At 38.5% G+C, this 22,141-nt stretch overlaps 2 protein-coding genes across 2 annotated transcripts; one reads left to right on the top strand and one right to left on the bottom strand.

Moving 5' to 3' along the window:
- The first annotated feature begins 4,435 nt into the window (after window positions 1-4,435).
- Window positions 4,436-6,583, top strand: LOC113328079 (probable RNA-binding protein EIF1AD). Its single transcript, XM_026575171.1, has 4 exons — window positions 4,436-4,723; window positions 4,818-4,893; window positions 5,024-5,150; window positions 5,999-6,583. The coding sequence occupies exons 1-4, from the start codon at window positions 4,610-4,612 to the stop codon at window positions 6,186-6,188; spliced, it is 507 nt and encodes a 168-aa protein (XP_026430956.1). The 5' UTR covers window positions 4,436-4,609; the 3' UTR covers window positions 6,189-6,583.
- Window positions 6,584-11,045: 4,462 nt separating this feature from the next.
- On the bottom strand, window positions 11,046-14,238 carry LOC113291733 (traB domain-containing protein-like). Its single transcript, XM_026541253.1, has 7 exons — window positions 13,877-14,238; window positions 13,295-13,327; window positions 12,013-12,201; window positions 11,844-11,906; window positions 11,570-11,758; window positions 11,158-11,296; window positions 11,046-11,053 (listed from the first exon to the last, which is right to left on the bottom strand). Exons 1-7 carry the CDS (start codon window positions 14,090-14,092, stop codon window positions 11,046-11,048), a joined length of 837 nt encoding a protein of 278 aa, XP_026397038.1. The 5' UTR covers window positions 14,093-14,238.
- Window positions 14,239-22,141: the final 7,903 nt, after the last annotated feature.

The following is a 22,141-nucleotide window of genomic DNA, read 5'->3' as shown; positions in this document are numbered from 1 at the left end:
TAGGTATCAGTAAGGGCCTATATAAACACACACATGGGATTGTCCCAAAACACATCTTTTATCTTTCATTTTATTATTAATATTGTTATTTTTGTTTAACGCGAATCTTTATTTATTATTTCTTTTGATGATAGTTTTTTATTTGCATCTCTTTCTTCTCTTCGCATCCATAGAAATCTTTGTATTGTGTTGTTCCTTTATCGTTATACATTAATTGGCATCAGAGTCAAGAATTTGAGATTCTCTTCTAAAATTCGATTCTTATATCGCTTCCGCAAATCAAAACCCTAACCTTTATAAAAACAAACAAACAAATCTTTTCTTTTTTCTTTTTCCGGTCGTTTTAAACTATGGGAAGAGAAAAAGTTATGGAAGATATTAGTAAACTTAAAAAAGATTTAATAGAATATTTTGGTCACATACATGATAGGAAATTTGTATAACTTATTAAGCTTCTAGAGAAACATCTTCGTATTGAGGACGATGAATTATATGATGATGTTTCGTTGTTAACTCAAGAGGATTCTTCATCAACTAAATAAAATACTGGCATGATTTCCGTGACATCAGTAGATGAGGAAGATATGAAAATTACTTCTCAAGAAGGAAATAAGGTTAAAGAGGCTTCACATGATTCACTAGATGTTATTGGTAAGTCTTCAAATCTTGATAAACCTAATGATTTAGTAGATCCTGATATGATTTATCTTCTTTAACTGCTGTTAAGAATAACCAAGTTGTTAATTATGGGGAAACACGTATAGTTTCTCATATATACCCTAAGAAGGCTCATGAACTTGTTGAATGAGCCTACAAGGATCCTTTTTCGTTATTTTATAAGTACGTCTATGAGTGTCGATCTAATGAAGACATAACTATAAGAAATTATAACCGGTAATCCATGGTCGAATTTTCTCAAACACCCTTAGAATAATGATGGTAGAAGATTTAGTCGAGAAGTTAACCAACACCATGAAATCCTATCAAGATATTGGTACTTGCATGGATTAAACTCTTGTGTGATACCCGACAATACGAATATAGGAAGCATACCTGCACATCTAGCACTCGTCGTTGCATATGAGTACATTTTACCATATTTCTCCGAGCCGGAGCTGTAGATACCAAGTAAAGGTTACAGTTTTGGAACCAATGGGTCAGGTGAGCTGTCGATGCGAGAGGAAGAATATAATTCTTACTATAGTTTTTTGTACATCTACCAACATTGGTAGAAAAATACAAAGAGGACATCTTATTGTGATGTGTAATTAATAAGTTTGATATTATTACCTTCTACTTTGTTCGTAAGGAGTTAAACCTGGAAGAATTCCGCAAATTACTAGAGATGATTGCAAATTCTAAGGTTGAAAATCAAAGTATAGATGATTCTAATGATATCTTTTTCAATTCAGATGCATTTTCGGTGGCGCGTGGTAATCTTACAATAAAAGTCGTCATGATACTCATCTTACGTCCATGACGACTTCCAATAAACATCAAAAGTCGTCATGGTAAGTGAAAATAAAATATAACGACTAAAACCCTGAAAATCACATTTTTCAGTATTCCAACATAATATACCAACCATAAGACAATATAAAGTAATGTAATTGAGTTTAGATCATCACTTTCGTTTTTTCTAGCCATTTATGGGTTTTTTAAAACAGGTTCAATGATTTGTTCAACTGGTTCAATAATTTCATCTTTAGGTATACCTATTTCAGTTGATCTGGCGATTTTGGGATCAATAGTAGCTTCAGATTTCTTACTTGATTATTTTCGATGATTCAATTTTGAGAAAATTTGATGATGATTTTGAGAGAAACGACGGAAGATGAAGAGAAATGGTTTTTAATTTCCAGATTTAAGTTACAAGGATTATTATTAAATGGGGGTTACTTTTAGTTATAATTGCGTTAGGCGCAATGAGGTAATTTTACATCATTTGGACATCTCTTAACATACTATCCTAAATGGGTTTAGATTTTATAGTCCCCAATAAATCTGGATATATCCCAGTTCAACGATTTTTTAATCGAACCATGTTTTAGGGCATATGGAAATCTTTTATGGCATACAAATAAATTTCCTATCTAGGATATGTTTATAGCTAGGATATGTTTATAAGGGGTGTCTAACGGGTATGCAATGACCTATATACCCTTAAACGATTTATATTACTAAATTTCCCTTACCCTTAATTTAGAAACCAAAAATCATAATCAGTCTTAAACTTAAACATCTTCTCTCCTTCTCCAGCTGATCCTCTCTTGCGAAACCGTCGATAAATTTTTATCATCTTGATAATTAATCTTTGATTCGTCAAAATTTAATCGTCGATAAAACACAATTATAAAATGACTCGCACATCAAAACCGGAAGTACGTAGTACCTCTAAATCTTTTTGTAATCCGTCAATTAAAGAACAAGAAGAAATTAAAGGTTTTGAAATAAAAATTGAAGAAAAAATTCAACTGAGTGAAGAGTCAACTCCTGAAATAAGGACTAGAATGTATTTCCTATAAACCATCTATAGTTTTATTGTTTTTTATTGGTATAATAGGATTAATTCAAAAAAAACTAGAGCGTTTTACGGCTATAAAATGAAGTTCGGCGGATAAGTGAGACGAATTTAAGCCGAACTTTTCATTTCTCTTAGTTCTGCAAGTACTTATGAACAGTTCGGCTGATAATTCGTTTCTAAACGATAGACGAACTTTATAGTATTTAAATAAAAATTATTGAAGTTGTGAACTTCTGCCGATTCTAAAGTTGAATTATTAATCGATCCTGACATTATTTCTCCAGGTTTCGTAAATAAGTCAGGTTCGGCTGATTCGATATTTAGCTTATTAGCAGAATTTGTAACTCAAAATGGTTCGACTAGTTCGTTATAATCCGAACCTATAACTTGATTTTTCTTCTCAGAATTGATGTGTGTCTTTTTAGGGCTTTGGATGTCTTCTTTTGATATTGATAATATGAATGATAGGCTTTAGAATCCTTCCAGGACCGTGTTTGTTTGAGATAGAAGTCAATTTCGTGTACAAATATGTCCCAGGACAGTGTCAGGTTCGGCTAATACCTTGCCAACCTTTTACGGCCGAACCTGATAAGTAAAAATTGCCCCATGTGGATGTCAGATTTTGCTGAATTCATTAAATCACTTTTGTGCCGCGTAACTTCATTTTTTGATCTTGTTTTGGCCATAACTTTTTCGTCCGATGTCAGAAATATCTCATTCCTTTTGCGTTGTCTTCGTCTTTTCGTTCTCTTGAAGATGATGATAAGAACTCCTTGATTTAGACGAGTTGAATTTGGACCTTGGTATCCTCCATTAGAAGACTTCACTATCTTAACACTTTATATCCATTTCCACTTCTTTTGGTTGATTCATCCTAACAAAAGTTGCACAATAGAAAACAAACGTAATAAAAAATAATATACGAAAATAATAGCTAAAACAAGTATTGAATTGATACTCTAAGCATGTATATATGCACCTATCAAAATTTCAGAAATATGTTCGGCTGATTAAGAAAACACATTCATTAGCTGAACTTTTAGCTTGTTAGTTGGCGCGAAATATACAAAATAGAAGTTCCGCCAACAAGTATTGTATTTCGAATGAGTCGAACTATTCATCTTTGTATCAAACCAGTTAGGTTCGGCTAGTGACTAATCGCCGAACTGTTCATCACAAGCAGGTTCGGCTGATAATTGTAAGAAGAACCCAACATTGACAACCGAACTTCTTACGAAAATACAAATTTTTGAATAATCCAACCTACAAAATGGACATTAAACATCATCTAGAAGTGTACGTATGTAATTCCCACATTAGCATAAGGTTCCTCATCGATGTATTCATTTTCGGGATTTGGCTCATAAAAATAATCATTTTGTGTCTGAGGTTTAATACGAGATTGAGTTTGGGTAAATCATTCTCATAATCCAAATAATCAGCCATATCTGGATGATTGTTGTAATTGATGTGTATTTTTTGAGCTTTAAGAAATGAAGATCGGCCTTCCTCATTCTTGTTAATAACTTGAAACAAGTTATTTTTCACTTCTCCTTCTCCTTCTCCAAAAGAAAACTTAACTTTTTTTCTTTTCTTCTCCCAAAATTACTAACACAAAGTTTATAAACTGATTATCATTAATCACTAATCATCGGTACTAACCACTAATAAAAGAATGCAGTTTTGCCATTATCAAAAATATCTAATTAACGAGGCTTTTAAAATTACTATCTAATGACCATGTTTTGTCTTTATTTAATATATCCTAAAAGTTTTTGGTATGTCCTAAAATAGGGTGCTTTCAGTGAACCTCCGGTTCTTTATACTTAAGTGGATGGACCTTAGAAACTAAACAGGCCCATATATATACACAGTACGAAATGGTGATTCCAAAAATAAAATTTACGCCTTCTCTTCTATCTTCTCCTCCATCGATAAACCCCTAATCGTTGCTGCTTTTTTGTTCCTTGAGTGAGACAGTGAGCGTGAGAGTTTCATTTATCAGAGAGGAACTAAGAAAATACCACCACCACTACTTTCTTCAGCACCGCCACGGCTGAAGAAATTTAATCAATTGGAAGTGCAATGAAAGGAGGAAGAAAGAACTTGAAGAGAGCAGCTGAAGAACAAGGGCTGACCTTACAAAAAGATCAATGTGTTATGCAAGTCGTATCTCTACGAGGATCTAACTCCATTGAGGTATCCATTCATTCATTAATTTCCGATTTTCACTTATATGATATGATATGATGAATTGAATTGAACTGAATTGTCTATCTGTAATTATAATTAGGTATTAGATGCAAATGGTAAGAAACTGCTTGCACTCTTTCCTGCCAAATTTCAGAAGAGTATGTGGATTAAGCGAGGTAGGTTGGATTGGACTGTCTACTGAATTGAATTGTAATTTTGAGATACAAAACGTATTACACAACAAATCAGAGCTGAAATAGATATGAGTTAGCTTTTGTTGTTCCTTTTTTTTTTTTTTTTTTGTAGGAAGCTTTGTTGTGGTTGACGCAGGACGGATAGACGAAGCGATTGAAGCCGGTAGTAAGGTGGCTTGTATTGTTACACAAGTTCTATTCTATGAACAAGTTCGTCTACTACAGAAATCTCCAGATTGGTTAGCTCTCTTTATCCATCGATATCCTCCTAGTCAACTAGTTAAATGTATTTATATTAGTGATTGCAAGTATGGCTTAGACTTTAAATTTTTGATTGAAAGTAGGACTGTAGTCTATGCTAGTTATATACGGAACAATATACTAAAAGTTGAAAAGAAATGATACTTGCTCACTGCAACCAGGGTAAGCAAACTAGGATACTACATACTAGGGATATTACATTGTCGGGCTTGACTAAGTAAAATAACAGTAGGCGCTTATAGAGATCAATGAAATGATACTTGCTCACTGCAAGAACTGTGGCTTTTGGTTTCGATGTGGTTGTTTTTCGTAGGCACCTGGTTTTTGTCATTATATAGTCAATCTTCAGTGTTGTTAGGAAAACTATTCAGTCCGCTCATGCACCAATGTGGTTAAGCATTGTATAAGGTGCTCAAATCCATGAATTTATGCTCTACCACTGATCTTGCTGGCAACGGTGTTGTTAGGATTCCAGAATGCATCAACGATGTTGTTAGGATTCAGGAATGCAAGTTGGCTTGATGGTACAAAAGAAAATTCTATCTGGTCAAATGGTTCAATTCTTAGGGTCATTTTGTGCTGTTTGTTTTATGTAATAGTCTCTCTCTCACACACACGCGTACTGTCCTTGTATTAATTTGTTTTATCTGCATCAGACATTAGCAATACTGACACTGATTTTTTTCGTTCAAACACAAGTTTTACCTTATCCGAGCAATCATTTTGAAGTATCACATGCTTAATTATCTTGGTGCGGTTGTTTTATTAGTGTTCATTAGATTCAGATAAATTTTACCTTATGGTTTGTCTTGGTCTCCCAATGCAGGCCAGAGATCTTCAAAGTAACAGGTACAGAAGAATCAAATGCCCATCCACAAGTATCCAATTCCCAAGCTGCTGAGGAACTGAACTCCAGCGAAGACGAGGATGGACTTCCTCCTTTAGAAGCCAATACAAACAGAATTAGGCCTATTGAGTTGGATCCAGAAGCAGATTCAGAATCAGAGTCGGATTAAGATTTAGATTCCTAAACTAGGAGACGGGAGTTTCCAACCCACTGAAAAGGGAAACTTTGACATATCTGAAGTTGATTGTGCTATTATGTTCTACTGAGGTAGGTAGGACATAGGGATTAGTTGCTGCATATGCTCGAGTGAGGGTTTGCAGATATGTCAAGATAACATCCCTGACAATCAACAAGAGTCTGAAGTAGATATTGGGTTTTGCATCAATTCTCTGGAGTGGTCTTCCATGTACCCACAAAATCGCTTCATAATTACATTGCCATGTGCACATTTTTGAGTTCTATTTGCTCAGCGCTGGTGTTGTTTAGAATTATTTCTGCACATTGTTCTCTACTATTACTAATGGATAGACCCAGTATCATCGATGAGTGGTCATTTATTTCGCATGCCTGAATTATATGTACTGTGCCCCAAATAATCTAGCAAATGAATACATTGACGGCCAAAAACAGATCTGGAGTGTCATCGCCAAATTTAAGCATCATTTGTCCTGATTAAAGAGGCAATCCATATACAGTACAGGATTCTCTCTCCTGTCTTCCGGTCCATCCTAAGTTCCTAACCAAGATAGGATTATATTTCATTGTTCTTGCCAAACTGTAAAGATTGTGCACGAGCCCAGCCTCTGCGCCCATGATTATCATTCTCAAAATATTCTGCCAGGCGCATGGCCTCCTTCAAGGCTGCTTTTAAGAACCCTGATTCTGGGCATACCAAAATCTTCTTAGGCATACAAAGCACTAGTCCTAACTTGGGTGACCTTATAAGGGGTACCCTATGGGGTGGTTCAATTACTTATATGCCCTTAAATCCTTTAAATTACTACTAATCTATCCCTAACCCTAATACAAAACCTATAATCAACTACACCTAAAATCAGTTTCATTCACCTTCTTCTTCTTCCTCTCCACAGCCGAACTCATTCACCCTTCCCTTTCTTTTTTTTCATCGCGGAAATTTAATCGTCGATTCGTGAAAATTTAGTCGACGATTAAACTCATCTATATAATGGGTCGTCGTAAGCCAGTATCTCGTTCAAATCGATCGACTCAACAACCCATTGAAGAAGAAGAAGATTTAGAGAGTGAAGAACAAACTCAAAATCAACCACAAAATCAACCGGAAGAAGAGATTGAAGAAGAACCAACTCCGGAAATGAGAATAAGAAGGTTAGTTCTACAAACCCATCTCGTATTTGATGTTTTAGATTGGTTTGGTCGATTTAATTCGTCAAAATCATGTTTCTGCGGCGGTTACAGGGTATGGTTCGGCGCAAAACAAATCTTAGATGTGCGTCGAGCTGTTCTTGAAACTGAACCCTGAAAGTGCATATGAACGGCTCGGCGTATATCTGAAATCCGTTTTGAGCCGAACTTAGTGACACAGAGACTTATATTTAGGATCGGCTTATTCGATGGTGTTAGTTTTGTGCCGAATATGTTTTGTGAATTTCAGAAATTTTGCATGTGCGTAGGATCGGCTTGTATGGTAGTATTAGTTTTGTGCCGAATAAATGTTGTTTGAATTTCAGAATTTTTGCATGTGCTTAGAAGAGGGGTCGTGGTTAAATGCCCTTTTATGTTTCCAACTTCCTTTTAATCATTTGTCCTTCAGGTTCGGATTTTTCTATAATTTGAGTTATAAGCCGAGCCTTAAAAATTATTATTGGTGTAATCCAGTATATAGTTCGGCTTAAATCTCACCAATATGGTGAGCCGAATCCGTAAATTTTTTCAAAATTAGATAAAAAATAGTCGTTACTTATATAGGTTCGGCTTATGTTCTAAAATTTCTATAAGCCGAACCTTTACTTTTTTTTCATGAAAATCTAGGAACGACTCTTTTTTTGAAAGATATAGCCGTTGTAAAACTATATTCTATATATACCTACATGTTTTTTCATATTCTTAACCACATATGCTCAACAAATGGCACCCCCAACTCCTAAGTTTACTCTAGAAGAAGATTTATCTCTTTGCACTAATTATGTAACATATATACTATCCAAAGAAGGGTGAAGAACGACGAGTAAATGGTATGATGAGTATGTACTATTTGGTTAGAATTCATGAAGCCTTCAGCACGGAAACAGGTAATCCTCACAACCGGGATAGTGCGTCCTTGTTTTGCCGAATTATAAGTATTAAGAAAAAAGTCACAGACTTCATAGCTTTAGTTCGGATTGTGAGTCGATATCGACTCAAAGGTGAAACAAACTCTGAGATTGAAGTTCGAGCTCTAGAGAAATGACGACGATGGAAGGGAAAGAATTTCAAATACAAAGATCACTACCACATTCTTAGAAGGTTTCTCATTACCCGTTTAGGATATTAGAAATTAATTGCAAGCCTACTATGTAGCAGGGATGTAATCACAATTTCTATGAATTTGAAAAGTCTATTTGGAATGATATAATAATTCTTGTGTTCATGAATCATGAAAGGTTCGGCTTTCTTCAGAAATATACTACAAGCCGAACCTAGCAAAGTAATTCTGGTTTTTTAAAGTTTCAAGGTTCAGCTTGCAGTGAAATAATATTATAAGCCGAACCTGACAAAAAAGCTCTGGTATTTTTTTGTTGTCAGGTTCGGCTTTAGGTGAATTGTTCTTATAAGCCGAACCTGACACAAAATAAACGGATAAATCCATGAAACATTTTTTATGGAGATCCTAAACGAATCTCATCCTCTTCACTGACCTCTTTCTCATCATCTTCACTGACCTCATTTTCATCATCTTCACTGACCTCTTGATTAACATCTTCATCCTCATCACTTGAAAACGTAATTACTTGTCCACTTGGAGGCTGCACATGCAAAAATTTCCAAAGATCCATTTCTGTCGCATAATTTGCACACCAATCCATCGCAAAATTATTTTCAAATTTAGGCCAAAAGGCTGCACTCATCAAGGGTGGTAATGGGCAACCGGGTCTAAGTTTGAGGCCGATAAAATGAAAATTTTGAACAAATCCAAGAACAAGTCTTCTATCCTTTACACCATCATTGCAAGGTTTTTTTGGAGGCGCGTAAGTAAAGATACTACCCGTCCATGCGAAACAATGTACGACGCAATTGAATGTCTCCGCTATTAAAAACCCACAAATGGGCATTGCCATCCAATGTTCTTCGGTAATGATAAAATCCCCATGCAAACGACGTTCGAATGCAACGTACTCCGCTGCCACCCCTGCATCTTTTCTTGGACCTGTTCTCATCATTGTCTTATAGAATTCTTTGTTTTTACCTAGGGTTTGTAACAATCGTTGCCGAATATAATTCACTTCATTTTCAGGGGGCAGCGGATTATTCCCTTCCATAAAAGGACCAAGTTGTTCCGCTGTGACGTAATAACTAAAATTTCCATCGCCTTGCACGTCGTCCATTGCTATAATATGCTCATGAATTATTGGCGATAGATCTTCCAGTAGTTATCGTATATAAAATTGATAGGCCTCATATACGTACCGGACTTATCTCTTTTGGGTCCTCTCATCCTACCAATTTCATGTACGGTCCTTTTCTCCTTTATCTTAGTTTGTGAAGGATACATCTTAGCCTTCCCCTTGACATCCTCTTTACTATCCTTAGCTTGTGACGGACAATCATTATCATTCACCTCTTTGTTACTTGTTTCCGATTTTTGAATACTCGGGCGACCTCGTTTTTTTGGAACTTTGACTTCTTCCTCCTTCATCAACTTTTCAATTTCTTTCTTTGCCTTTTAAAACCTTGCATCATGGTACTCAACGCCGGATGGATTCCTTTTATTAGCCAATAGTTCCTTGTTGGCTTGTCTAGTTTGAAAATTATTCATTTTCTTACTCTTCCTACCTTTCGGGTCACTCTTTTCCGGTTCCAAAATATTTTCTTGGGTGAAAGGATACATGACCGGCATCATGTTGTCCCATAGGAATTTCTTTTGAGGTCGGGACATATTCCTATACATCTCCGCCAATTTTTCCCATTTGTCGTGTCCCATATCTCTAGATCATCCTCATCGTCTTCGGTTGGGAGAGGATCGAAGCTTAATTGTTTCCAAAAATGATCAATATCCTCAAATGGTATGATACCATCCTTGTAATGAAGTAGGTCATGGCGGCATGGAAGTCCCATAGATTTCTTCACCTTACTCTGAATGTCCTGTCAAATAAAAGATCAAACCAAATTAGGTACTAATAGTTATGCACACACCAATTTCAGCTGCTTTGAATCCATCACAAGATATATAATACGCAAGATGATACATTATAGTTAAGCAGGGTTGTGTAAATATTGAACACAGAAAATAAACGGCAGTAGGTCTGATAATCTTTTCCATGAATCTCTCCCTAAATATATTTGCACCATAAATCGTCTTTCCCAGTTAAAACTACGATACTCTGTTTAGTAGAAATCCATGAAAAGGTATTCTGATTTTTTTGATTTGAAACAGTAGAGTTTATTGTCACTGAATGATGCCGTTTTTGAACTCATTATCAACTGAAGTATGCCAAACAAAATCCACAACTTCCATTGGTTATTTAAAAGTGTATCTTTCAAATTCAATAGCGAGCAAAACCCATTTTTTAAAATAAAACAACCAATATATACGATGAGTTGGGAATCTTGGGATATCCAAACACAGACAAGAGCGGATTAGCAAACTCGACTTGATCAGTTGCTCTGTTGAATCCAATAAGTGAAAATGACGACATACGAAACACAAGGCATGAAGGATAGGTTTTCTGATAGCATACAATTGTTTCTAATCTTCGGATACTATCTTATTTAAAGGTCAGACTGACAGCGAAAAAGAAAGTGTATCCTGAACCTAAGGGACCGAAGAGAGATCTGTTTGTGTCTAGCATCAGTCAACTGATACATGCAGCATACTGTTTAAAGTTCAAATAAAGCAAGGAGTATTAAAACGAAATTACCGTGGCTAACCCTCAATTTCAGATTGAACGAATGTTGCTTACTGTCATCCTCCTCCGCCAGCTTCCACAATAGTTCAATTCCATCCATGTGACCCATCCCAACCACTGCTACAACTTTTCCTTGAAAACTTCTAAGGTTCGTAAACATAAACTTGTCTCTATCTTCAATTATCACCTCTGTCTGTGCCATTTAAAGTAGATTCAATTACTTAGTTTCGTTATCTCTCTTCAAGAGGAAAAAATGGAACACAAACTACTGTGTATGTATAGCAAGCAGAAAAGCAAAAAGAAACGACATTGATCTGTTCACGAGTATAACTATGCACCAAATGCACCAAAGGAGGTGAGCTCGTGTCTTTTTCTCAAATAAGATGCCTTTTTTATGGTATAATTCAAATATATATCAGGGGAACTTCAAGAAAAGCATAGACTAGAATGGACCACAGAAACTTACAATCTCGGGACAAATAATTTTCAGAATGTTAACAATTTCTTGCACATTGGATCTTGTGTATTGTCCATTTACGATGTCAGAATGGTGCTTGATCACTTGGCGGGATTTCTTGACTTCATCCCTAAGTCTAGTATATGCCTTCCAAAGCAAGCCATAAGAGGATACTTTAGATAACTGTTGAAGCGTAACCTGCAAATAATGTTATAAATATATGATTCCTGATCAAGAAAAGTTAATTAACCAGAGAGAGAACAAAGAAAATAAGGATTAGTACATCGTGATCTTGATCAATGTAGGAACATCTTGCTCCCACTCTAGAAGATTCTTCCATTGCAACCTGGAAAAAGAAGCGAAGCTTATAATATGACAAGGATATGCGAGGCATACGAAGAAAACGAACTTGAGCAACAAAAAGTTCAATTCAAAGGTTATGCAGCAAGTACCTTGAACTCCAGGCCAGGAAATATACCACCTGCGTGCAACCGGCAATACCAACAACTTACAATAAAGTTAACCACCTTCATGCATAGTCCACCTGGAGATCTCATGGATCTGCAGAACAACTTATATAATGTATCATCTTCAGGTTTCCAATTCATGAGCCCATCCGCTCGTCCCTTGCACAGCTCAACCTGTATATAGACATTGAGGTTCTGTTCCATTATATACAAAAGCTTGAATAAAGTAAAAAACCTTGCGCAGTAAGAAATTCTTACAAGATGTTTATAAAATAAATCCACATCTATCACAAAGTTGGTTCGCTGAAACTTAGGACAATGTATAAGCATATCGCATTTTTTTATCTCACTACTCTAAATAAGAAGCTAAATTGTAGAGTTCTACTGATTCGCTGAAACTTAGGACATTGTATAAGCATAACCCATTTTTTTATCTCACTACTCTAAATAAGAAGCTAAATTGTAGAGTTCTACTGATACATTGTTGTCGCAGCCAAAAAAACTTGTAGCGGCTAGAACTTTTATTGGATCCTTCAAACATTCCTGGTCGACAACACTCGGAAATATAAACTGGACATGGTAACTAGGTAACAAGGAAAAGGTACTAAAGGCATGTCGAGACCATGTGAGTCACTCCTTTTCTATTTGTACCTTAAGGATACCAAAAAAATCATATTGGTCAGATAGGATTTAGGGATGCTAAGCTAATTCTTAGGAAAATGTGCAGTTGGAATGTCATAACAGTTGCTTGTATTGCCAAATCTTTTTTTTCCTAAGATAAAGAATTTCATTCAAAAGGAGAGATTACTAGGAGAAAGGCAGGTTTGTCACCCATCCATTCACCCATTACATTGTTTCTTCTACAATATTTTGCTGCCTTGTCAGCTAAAGAGGTAAAAATCCTGTTAGCGTAATCTACTCTTGAGAAAGAAAAACCATTCATAGAAACTGACAATCATCTAATAGTTTGATTAAACCAACACAGTTGGTTATTATTATTCTTAAGATAAGTGATTGAATCTCCAGTTAAAGGGCACTTATTTATTGAGACTGGAATACGCGACAAAGATTTCACTCGAGGTGAGAATGGCAATTTATGATATGAAAGGTCAATGCAAATTTTGACTACAAAGATCCATAACTCAAACGAAACCAGTGAACGCAAAGCCAAACTCTTTCAACAAGAATATAATGAAATGAAATTTGCATTGGAACTAATGAAAACATGATCGATTCTTCAAGAATAACTATTTAGAGCGTCACCTACCGCAACAACATCAGGCGTTACATTATCGATCACCTACATTGCAGAGCAAGAACTGTATTAGCAAATTACATTTGAAAGGCACTACAGCATACACACGTAAAATTGGGAATTCAGGATAGTTAACTAGGTTCACAAGGAATAACATATGTCGTCAAGATAGACCACTCAAGGTCAATGATGTTATATTTTCGTGAAGACACAATGAAAGAACACAGATATCATCAGGACATAAGGTCAAAACTCATTTACATGCTAAATTACCCAAAGGAAGGAAACAAACATACACAAACATGCAAACACACATATGAATGCTACCTATAGAAAGTATTGGGAACTTCTTCCTTCATCAGAGAGACTACTTAGATGAGTGCAGTTCAACAGAACATACTATATTTGTATAACAATTTCAATACTGGTACACACTTTCTCATTCAGTCAAAGAAAAGGGGGTTCCCCTATTTTACTATCAAGACTAAAATTGATGATTCAACATTGAGAAAGATGGAAAGCAGTGTAGAAACAAGAACATAGACTGAACCAAAACACAGCCTAACCTAAAAATAAAATAAAAAGTGGAAGTACCTTCTTGACAATCTCAGCACTCTCTTTCCGAATATGAACAGTTCCAACAAGATAGATTTGAGCCCCATTGTTGGAATTCTTGAGTAGAACAACTTTACCATCAGTGGGAATTCCAGGAATACCATGCTGGTAATGACTTGTTTCATCTTGTGTTGATTGATGACTCAAGTTTGTTATAGAAACCCTAAGTGGATCATCGCAAATGGAGGAGGACATGATTTTCCGTATTTGCGTTGCAATTTTCTGTATCTGTGTTTCATCTTATTCTTCACCATTCCTTTAATTTAAACTGCTCTTGATTTTGTCTGTTAGTCAGTTTTGGTATGAAAATGCTTTTTGACCTGCACACTGGATCGTCCTGAAAAGAGGAAACAAACAGAAAAATCACCATTTCGTTGGTAGTGTAGGAGGAAAAGGTGAGACGGTGGACCCCACTAATAATTCCCTCGTGCTGGACTCTGGAAAGCCGGCATCTTTACACCATGTTTGTCCGATGTAGACTCGGGATCTATATCTTTTAGTCAATCCCTGACTTGTCAAGAGTTAGATGTTAGATCGTTTGTTTTCTATTTTGAATCAGACCTGATTTGATTTATGACTTAGACTTAATTTATGATTTGGACTCGTTTGTAACGGGTATAAAAATATCCTGACTCATGAGAGAGTATGAGACCAAGCCACATATTTTGGAGTCAGATGAGTTTGATCTAAATCAAAAACAAACATATTGAGCCAGATTTTATATAAGTCAGGCGATCTTAGTCAAAGTTAGACGATTCAGATACATACGAAATAAATGAGTCAGGAGTAAATAAACAAGGTGTAACACCTTGTTTATCTTTCGGAATTGTCTCGGGTATTTGCATTTGAATCGCATCTAACTCGGCCTACTTTTGTCTGTTAATTTGTACTTGATACATGACTCGAGGTCTGACTCGGCCCATACATCAGAGATATTTGCGTCGGACACAATTTTGTAGCTGACTCGTTTTGCATATATTCAAATGGGTTAAAAAGAAATCTACAACCATGTTGGTTGTGAATCAGATGCAATAAGTCTGTGAACACAAAGATCTGGCGTCATCTGAGTATTCACAAATCATGCGCGCAGACTCATGACAATACAGTAAATAGGCTGCGCCTGAGGGGAATGGACAAGTTATGTCGAATCCTTGACTCGGAGTTCTAATACTCTTCCTCGTCTCATCAACTACAATCATTATTCTTGGCTCATACAATAAGATAAATAGTGGATGAAATATAAAATGTACAAACATGATATACCATAAGTATCGAATTGAACATATAAAGTATAAATGCATGAATATAGATGAAACGATTAACTTATATGATTCATCATTCAGATCTCTGTCTACGGGTTTGGGTTTTTCATTATATGTATGAAGGTTACAGAAATAGTCGAATGACTTTGAGACCAATATAAGCCTGCGCAGCAGGAGGAGCTTCACTTACACTTTCTCTATCTCTCTGTCTCTCTCCTATTCTCCTCTCAATGTTTTTCGGCCTCCCTCTTCACTTGGGAGAGAGGGGTATTTATAGGGAGATTACGTGGGGTCCACTTCTGAAGCCCGTTATAACCTTATCCTCTTGTGTTTTGTGCCACTCACGCAGAAGTCTTCGTGTTCTCGGCTGCATCTGCGTGTTCTGTCTGGATACGCAGTATTATCTGCGCTTCCAATACAGGCTGACTGACACGTATGTTGTTTGAGGGTATTTAATGCGGGTAGTTGAGATGTCTGTCCGCGGTAGACAGCTGTCCTCTGCCCCTGTCTTGTCTGCGTCAGTCTGACTATCCCCAGCCGTAGATCTTAGATCTTTCTAGGGATAGGATAAAGTGACTCTTGGTTGTCCATGCGTGATATCATATCTTGATGCCCTTAGCCGCATGTCCTCCACGTGTGTCTTTATGGGCACGTGGAGGAAGATGAAATGTGTACCTACAATTTGCCCCTTTTTCCTCCTACTGGGAGGTTAGTCGAAGTGGGAAGAAAAAACGTGTTACTCTCTTCATCTTCTCTTTACTATTTTCCTAGATTTTAGGGCACGTTCCCCACTATTTGTAGTAACTTCTTCTTGGGTAGTGGGGCGGTTTTTATTTCTCTTTGCATATATATATGAGAAGGAATGTGAAAATTCTCTAATCATAAATTTCATTCCTTCTCTTTCCTCGGAATTTTCATTCGTTGTTCTCTGCTTTTGTATCCTTGTTATTAACTACTGCTGCTTCTACTGTTGCTCCTCAAAGTTTTCTGCTGATGTTTCTACTGTTGTTCGTCAAGGTTTTCTGCTGCTGCTACTGTTGTTCGTCGAGGTTTTCTGCTGCTGCTACTGTTCGTCGAGGCTTTCTGCTTAATTTTTTGTTTATAGGTAGGTGTTTTTACTGTGTCTTGATTATCTTTTGATGAACTGTTGCTATATGTGTTTGTGATGAAGAACATATATATAAGTGTGTGTATGATTGTCCCTGTTCGTTATTACAAACAGTAATGATTTCTTCCTTCGTATATGCTTGCCCCTATTTGTTATTTCCCCTTTTATTTAGGGTTTGTTCTTATTTTCCATCTGGTTCATGATTATGAAGAACTGGATGAAATTGGATTTTTTGATTTCTGTTTTGTCTTCGCGGAAATCTGAAACTTGTTTGTGTACTACGCAGACATGGATGACCGTCCGCGGGTTTCTTATCAAACTCCACCGCCTAGTCCGCGTAGATCTCCTCCGCGTAGGGATCCTGATGTTTCTCCGCCTGGTGGAGGTTCGTCTAAATCTTCCCAAGGTGATGCCCGCATTCATAGGGTTTCGTCTTCTTCTGGTCAGAGGCACTTATCTTCTAAGAGGGGTGAGTCGCATAGAGGGAATACGCAAAAGGGGGACCGGCCAAAAGAGGCTCCTGGCTCCCGGTATGTTGTTTCTCGTCCCTTAGTTAATCCGCGTGATGATCCTAAGAGAACGTGGGATGTCCTACCTCTTCGGTCAGTGGCGCCTCCTTCCGTGTCTCATCAGCATCCTATACCTCCTCCTCCAGTGTCTCAACCCAAGGGGAGGTCTTCGAAAGAAGTGGTTTCGAAGACTGATGTATCTAAGGTTCATCCTAAGAGGAAAGCTTCCGAGAGAAACCCTTCGAAGGGTTCTGCGCCTGATCCCGTGGAGGAGGAAGATATTTCTCAGGAAATATGTAGCGTCGTTGTTGGGGAGAAGAAAATGACCTTCAAACATATTGATCTGGAGGTTTTCAAGGAAAAGCATGGTCTTCAGCTATTCGATGTTCGTTTTTACGCTGATGATGATGATATTACTTATGAGATGATATCAACATATAAGTTTGATGAATTTCATCTGCTGACCACGGTGGGGGCCTTTGAAGCGGGTCTTATGTTGCCTTTGTACAAGTCTGGGGATTCTTTTTATTATGATGTGTTGGCTGGTCGAGAGGGTTCTTCGAAGAACACACACTGTCGCTCTATTTCCCAACTTCATGGGAATTATCTTCGTGCACTGAGGGAGTGTTATCTTCGGAGCAAAGGAGAGACAATGATGACTCTTTATGTTCCCAATCCTGAGGAAAAGGAGTGGTATACGCCTGAGAATTTTAACAAGTCTTTCGGTGACTATGTTAACAGTAGGAATCATAAACCGTGGAGTGTCAGTCTTCGGAATATTGCCGCTACTCGTGGTGAGATCCGCCTTCTGAGTGAAGTAAGTGGTGCTAAGGTGAAGTACGTCCCGGGTACAGAGAATTCTACTAACAAACTGGTGTTTCCTACTCGTGAGCGGATCAAGCGTGATCATGACTATGAATGGCACGCAACTGTTATTGAGGTTGTTGGTCCCTGGGATTGGGGGTGGGTTCCAGGTCCGCAAGGATGACGTCCTACCGTAGATATCCAGATACGTGCGGCTCCTCCTGCTCGTTATGGGAATTTTCGTCCTTGGCATTTGAATTTTGAGGGCATGAATTTCCAATATGCCCTCGATGCTGTTGATGGAGATGACGAAGAGAGTTCCGATGCTGATCTTCAGGCGAAGAATGCTGCGCTTGTCAAGGTAATATTTCCATATGCCTTGTCCTTTAGTTGAGGCAGTTTTAATTCTTTTCAAAGTCAGGTATTTTTATTCTTGTGCCGTGTCTTTTTAGGCGACGAAGAAGAGGAGGATAAATCCCAAGCAGTCCACCACCGCAACAATCGAGGAGGCGGAGGTTTATGAAGAAGTTAACAGTCCTGTGACTGAGCTTGGAGAGGATGAAGATATGTCTGATATGGAAGAGCGTACTGATACATCCCTCCAGGTCATGATGATGAAGAATTTGTGGAAGGGAATACTACCGCTGGTGGCAGCGGTATTGGTGGTGAAATTAATCCCGCAGGTTGTCATGATGCTGGTGCCGAAGCTAATCCTGCGGGTTGCAGTGATGCTGGTGATGATAACACTGTCCTTGGTGATGAGGGTGTTGGTGGTGAAATTCCTGCTATGTCTCAGGAGTTTTCCTTTGGTTGGATTTATTCTGCGGAGGATAGTTTTGACATAAACGCTGCCCTGGGCCTGGCTTCTGAGTTCAACCTGCTTTCCCCAAACGATGATTGGGATGTGCTTGGTAACTCTAGAAAGGCGGATGGGAAGGGCAAGGGAGTCGTGGATGCTAGTGATGTTCCAGAGGGGAGCGGTGCTAGAGACCTTCCATATTTGGATGCGGGAGTAGCCTCGAACTCTTCGGGTGCTAAATTCACGGACATGGGTAAGGCCTCAGTTGGGTCTTCTTGAGATGATTTTCCTCAGTCAATGATCCTTGAGGGTGATGATGCCATCTTAGCTTGGTTTAAAAAGAAGAACTTGATGTTCCTACCCAATCCATCTCCTGTGGTGGAGGGTGAGAAGAAATCTGATGCCTATACCCGTAAGATGATGCAATTGTCTTCCGAGGACCAGGTTGCAGAAGCGTGGGATAAGAATCTTCGGGGCTTGGAGGCTGCTCTAGTAGTCGACTCTCCCTCGACTGTTGCTGATATGATGGCGTTGGCTGATGGGTATCAGTATGGATTTCCCCAACAACGGATGTTAGAGGTGAGTTCTCTTATCATTTTGCCTTGTATCAATTTTTAACAATTTTTAGAGTCAGGGTGTTCTAATCTTCTGATTCGCAGATGATGAGGAGTGAGCATTGCAATCACATGTTGTACCAGATTTTAAGGCCAAATCCCTTAAGTTAGAGGCTAAGCTTCGTCTTCGGGAAGAGGAGCTTACTGCGGCTGGGACTGTCATTGTTGATAGGGATAGGGAGATATGTGAGTTGAAGAGTCTCCTCAAGGCTAAGGAGCAAAAAGGCAAGGAGGAGGAGAAGCTTCGCTTGGATCTTGCTAGGTCTCGTAGTGAGTTGGAGGAGGCCAAGAAGAATTCTTCGGATGTTACATGTTTGATTATCTGTTCTCTTCCTTGCTGTTGTCCTTTACTGTAATTAGTGTTCTGTCTGAGTCTCCCTCCCCCACCCTATCTTCAGTGAGTGGAGTTCTTGAGTTAGTATGGCTTCGGAAAGAGCGGCAGCGTCAGAAATCTCGCATCGCAGAGTTGGTAGAGAAGATAAAGAGCGATGCTGATAAGTGGAATGCTCGTGCCGATGAACATAATGCTCTGACAGAGGAGTGGCGGGTCAGACGAGTCCAAATGATTGATATGCAGAACAAATAAAAAAATGATCGTCATTTGTTTAATGGAACGTTGTTGTGGACGCGTGATAATCTTCGTGAATCCCGAGAACAGGTCTCATCATTGGAAGCTAAAATCAATCTCTTGGAAGAAGAATTACGTCAAGCTCGTTCTTCTCAGTCTTCTGATGTTAAAGATTACATTCAGCATCTTGCTAGGGAGAGAGATGACGCTAGGGCTGAGGCTGGTGCTCTTAGCAAAGCTTTAGCTGCGTCTAGAGCTGATGTGGTACGCCAAGCTGAGTCTGAGAGAAATCTTGAAGTAAATATGTATCGACTCAATAAGGGTCTGGAGGGTTTAAACAATGAGGTCAACCATCTTCGTCACTTGGATTCAATGAAACAGGTAGAATTAGATGCAAGTCAGTACGCCCTTTCAACCCTTCAAGCGGATTATAAGAAGTTGTCAGATGAGTATGATTTTCTTGATAAAGCCCGTGATGCTGTTGTTAACGAATATGAAATAGCTTCGGCGAGAGTCGAAGGTATATGCTTATATTATCGAGTGTGATTCTGTAATTTCCTGGACCTAACCATATGCATTTTTCTTTTCCTTGCAGAGCTCCAAGGACAGCTTCGCACTGCAAATGAAGAGCTTGCGGAGGCTCAATCTCAATTAGTGCATCAGGAAAGCCAGATTCATTATCACAAAGGTTTAGCTACAGCAAGGGACGAGGCTGCCCAAGCCGCTTCGAAGGAAGTGAGTCTCCTTTCCTTGTTGTTGTCAAAGGCTGAGATGATGAATATTGTTATTGCGTACAAGGCTCGGTGTCAACTAGTGGAAGAGACTAACAAAATTCTGCATAGCATCGAGTATGATCTTAAGACCGAGCATGGCCTTATCAAGAGATATCCGCGCCGTGAGAAACCCCCGCCCCCTACATCTGGTTCTTCAGGGCCTTCCTCGGGTGGGAGCGTACCTTCAACGCAGAAGGGGAAGATTGCTAAACCTGCTGGTTGGGTTGAACCATCCAAGTATATTTTTGTAGAGAGTTGATCTTTGTTGATTATGAGGCTTCGTGAGATTCCTTTTGTATTTTCTTGTTTCCGCGTATCATTGCCAAGCCTGTAATCAACTTTTAATGAATTGATCATTGTTTTAACTTTTGTCTGTGTTGTCCGACTTTTTTTTTTTTAATATTGTTATGGTTAATTTGGAATTAACTGAATGTAATCAGTGATAGCGAAGTGTTTGAGTGCGAACCCGAAGATATGTGTATCTTCGTGAACGTCTTGAGACCTGTCACCCCGCTGGCTAATCCTGGGCCAGAGGATTCCCAGACGGTGGGGTCGGGGCAGCGTTCTAGGATATGAGTTGTTTGGAATGTACGTTCATTCCGTCAACCCGCTGCCATAAGATTGGTTGGGTATCTCTTTCTGCTGGATGCCTTCCTCATGGTCCTACACTTATAGACGCTGATAGGGGAGTCCCGAGAGATTGTAGGTGACTACTTTCCCCAAGTAAAATAGAACAACAATTAATACTAGTGTTTACGTGGTTCGACAGCATAGTGTCTACGTCCACGGGTGAAAGATGGTTAAAGTGTCTATTCAGTTTGTTGAGTTACATTTAGAAGAATTCCATTGATGGAACCTCTGAGGTAGTAAATAGTAAAAAACAGGAGGATGAAGTATTGACGCGGAGGCTGTATTTACAGGTGTAGGGTTCTCGTGAGGTGTTATATTTACACGCAGTCGTCTTGTTACTATGTTGCTCCATGTATTGTGACTATTTTTTTCCAAAATTTTGCTTGATTGATAGGTTGAGGTTTGCTATTCCTCTCTCAGAGATAGAAACATGTCGATCGCAAGCGTCGTTTTCTTCTTCTGGCGTTCTTCACGCAGATGCAGGTCTGCGTTGCCCTCTAGGGGTAGTATGGCTTGAGATATTTTGCATTCCATGGGTGTTTGAGGATCTCCCCTTTTAGGTTGCGCAGATAATAAGACCCATTTCCTGAAACATCATGTATGACGAAGGGTCCCCCCATGTTGGTGCTAATTTTCCCCACTTCTTTTCTCGTTGGTATTGGGGAATGGTCCTCAGCACATACTGCCTTTATATGAAATTTCTAAGCTTAACCCTCTTATTATACTCCCTTGATAGTTTCCTTTGATAGTTTTCCATTTTTTGTAGTGCTGCCTCCCTCCTCTCTTCTAGATCATCCAACCTTTCCAACATCATGTCCGCTGTGAGGTTCTTCTCCCATGCTTCAGTCTTCGTAGTTCGCATGATTATTTCTATTGGGATAATAGCTTCGGCTCCATAAGTGAGTAAGAATGGGGATTCTCCCGTGGCTGATCTTCAAGTTGTCCTATAAGCCCACAAAACGTTGTGTAGTTGCTTACACCAATGCTTATTGTATTCGTCCAACTGCTTTTTGAGGATGAGTGCGAGGGTTTTGTTTGTGGCTTCTGCCTGACCATTGCTTTGAGGGTAAATTGGTGTTGACTTTTTCTTTCGAATTTTGAAAGTATCGAAGAGTAAGTCGATTTTTTTTCCCTGGAATTGATTTCATTGTCAGATACAATCTCAGCTGGTATGCCA

The sequence above is a fragment of the Papaver somniferum genome, chromosome 1, assembly GCF_003573695.1.
Source record: "Papaver somniferum cultivar HN1 chromosome 1, ASM357369v1, whole genome shotgun sequence".
NCBI lineage: Eukaryota > Viridiplantae > Streptophyta > Magnoliopsida > Ranunculales > Papaveraceae > Papaver > Papaver somniferum.
The sequence above is the reverse complement of the archived record's forward strand: the minus strand, read 5'-3'. Positions and strand labels throughout refer to the sequence as shown.

Excerpts from the sequence above, each read along its gene's own strand:
- LOC113328079 (XM_026575171.1), top strand. The coding sequence starts at position 4,610 with ATGAAAGGAGGAAGAAAGAACTTGAAGAGAGCAGCTGAAGAACAAGGG. Across the intron at positions 4,894-5,023 it reads GAGTATGTGGATTAAGCGAG|GAAGCTTTGTTGTGGTTGAC; the intron begins GTAGGTTGGATT and ends TTTTTTTTGTAG. Across the intron at positions 5,151-5,998 it reads CTACAGAAATCTCCAGATTG|GCCAGAGATCTTCAAAGTAA; the intron begins GTTAGCTCTCTT and ends CTCCCAATGCAG.
- LOC113291733 (XM_026541253.1), bottom strand. The coding sequence starts at position 14,092 with ATGTCCTCCTCCATTTGCGATGATCCACTTAGGGTTTCTATAACAAAC. Across the intron at positions 13,328-13,876 it reads GTGCTGAGATTGTCAAGAAG|GTGATCGATAATGTAACGCC; the intron begins GTACTTCCACTT and ends TCTGCAATGTAG. Across the intron at positions 11,297-11,569 it reads AAATTATTTGTCCCGAGATT|ACAGAGGTGATAATTGAAGA; the intron begins GTAAGTTTCTGT and ends TAAATGGCACAG.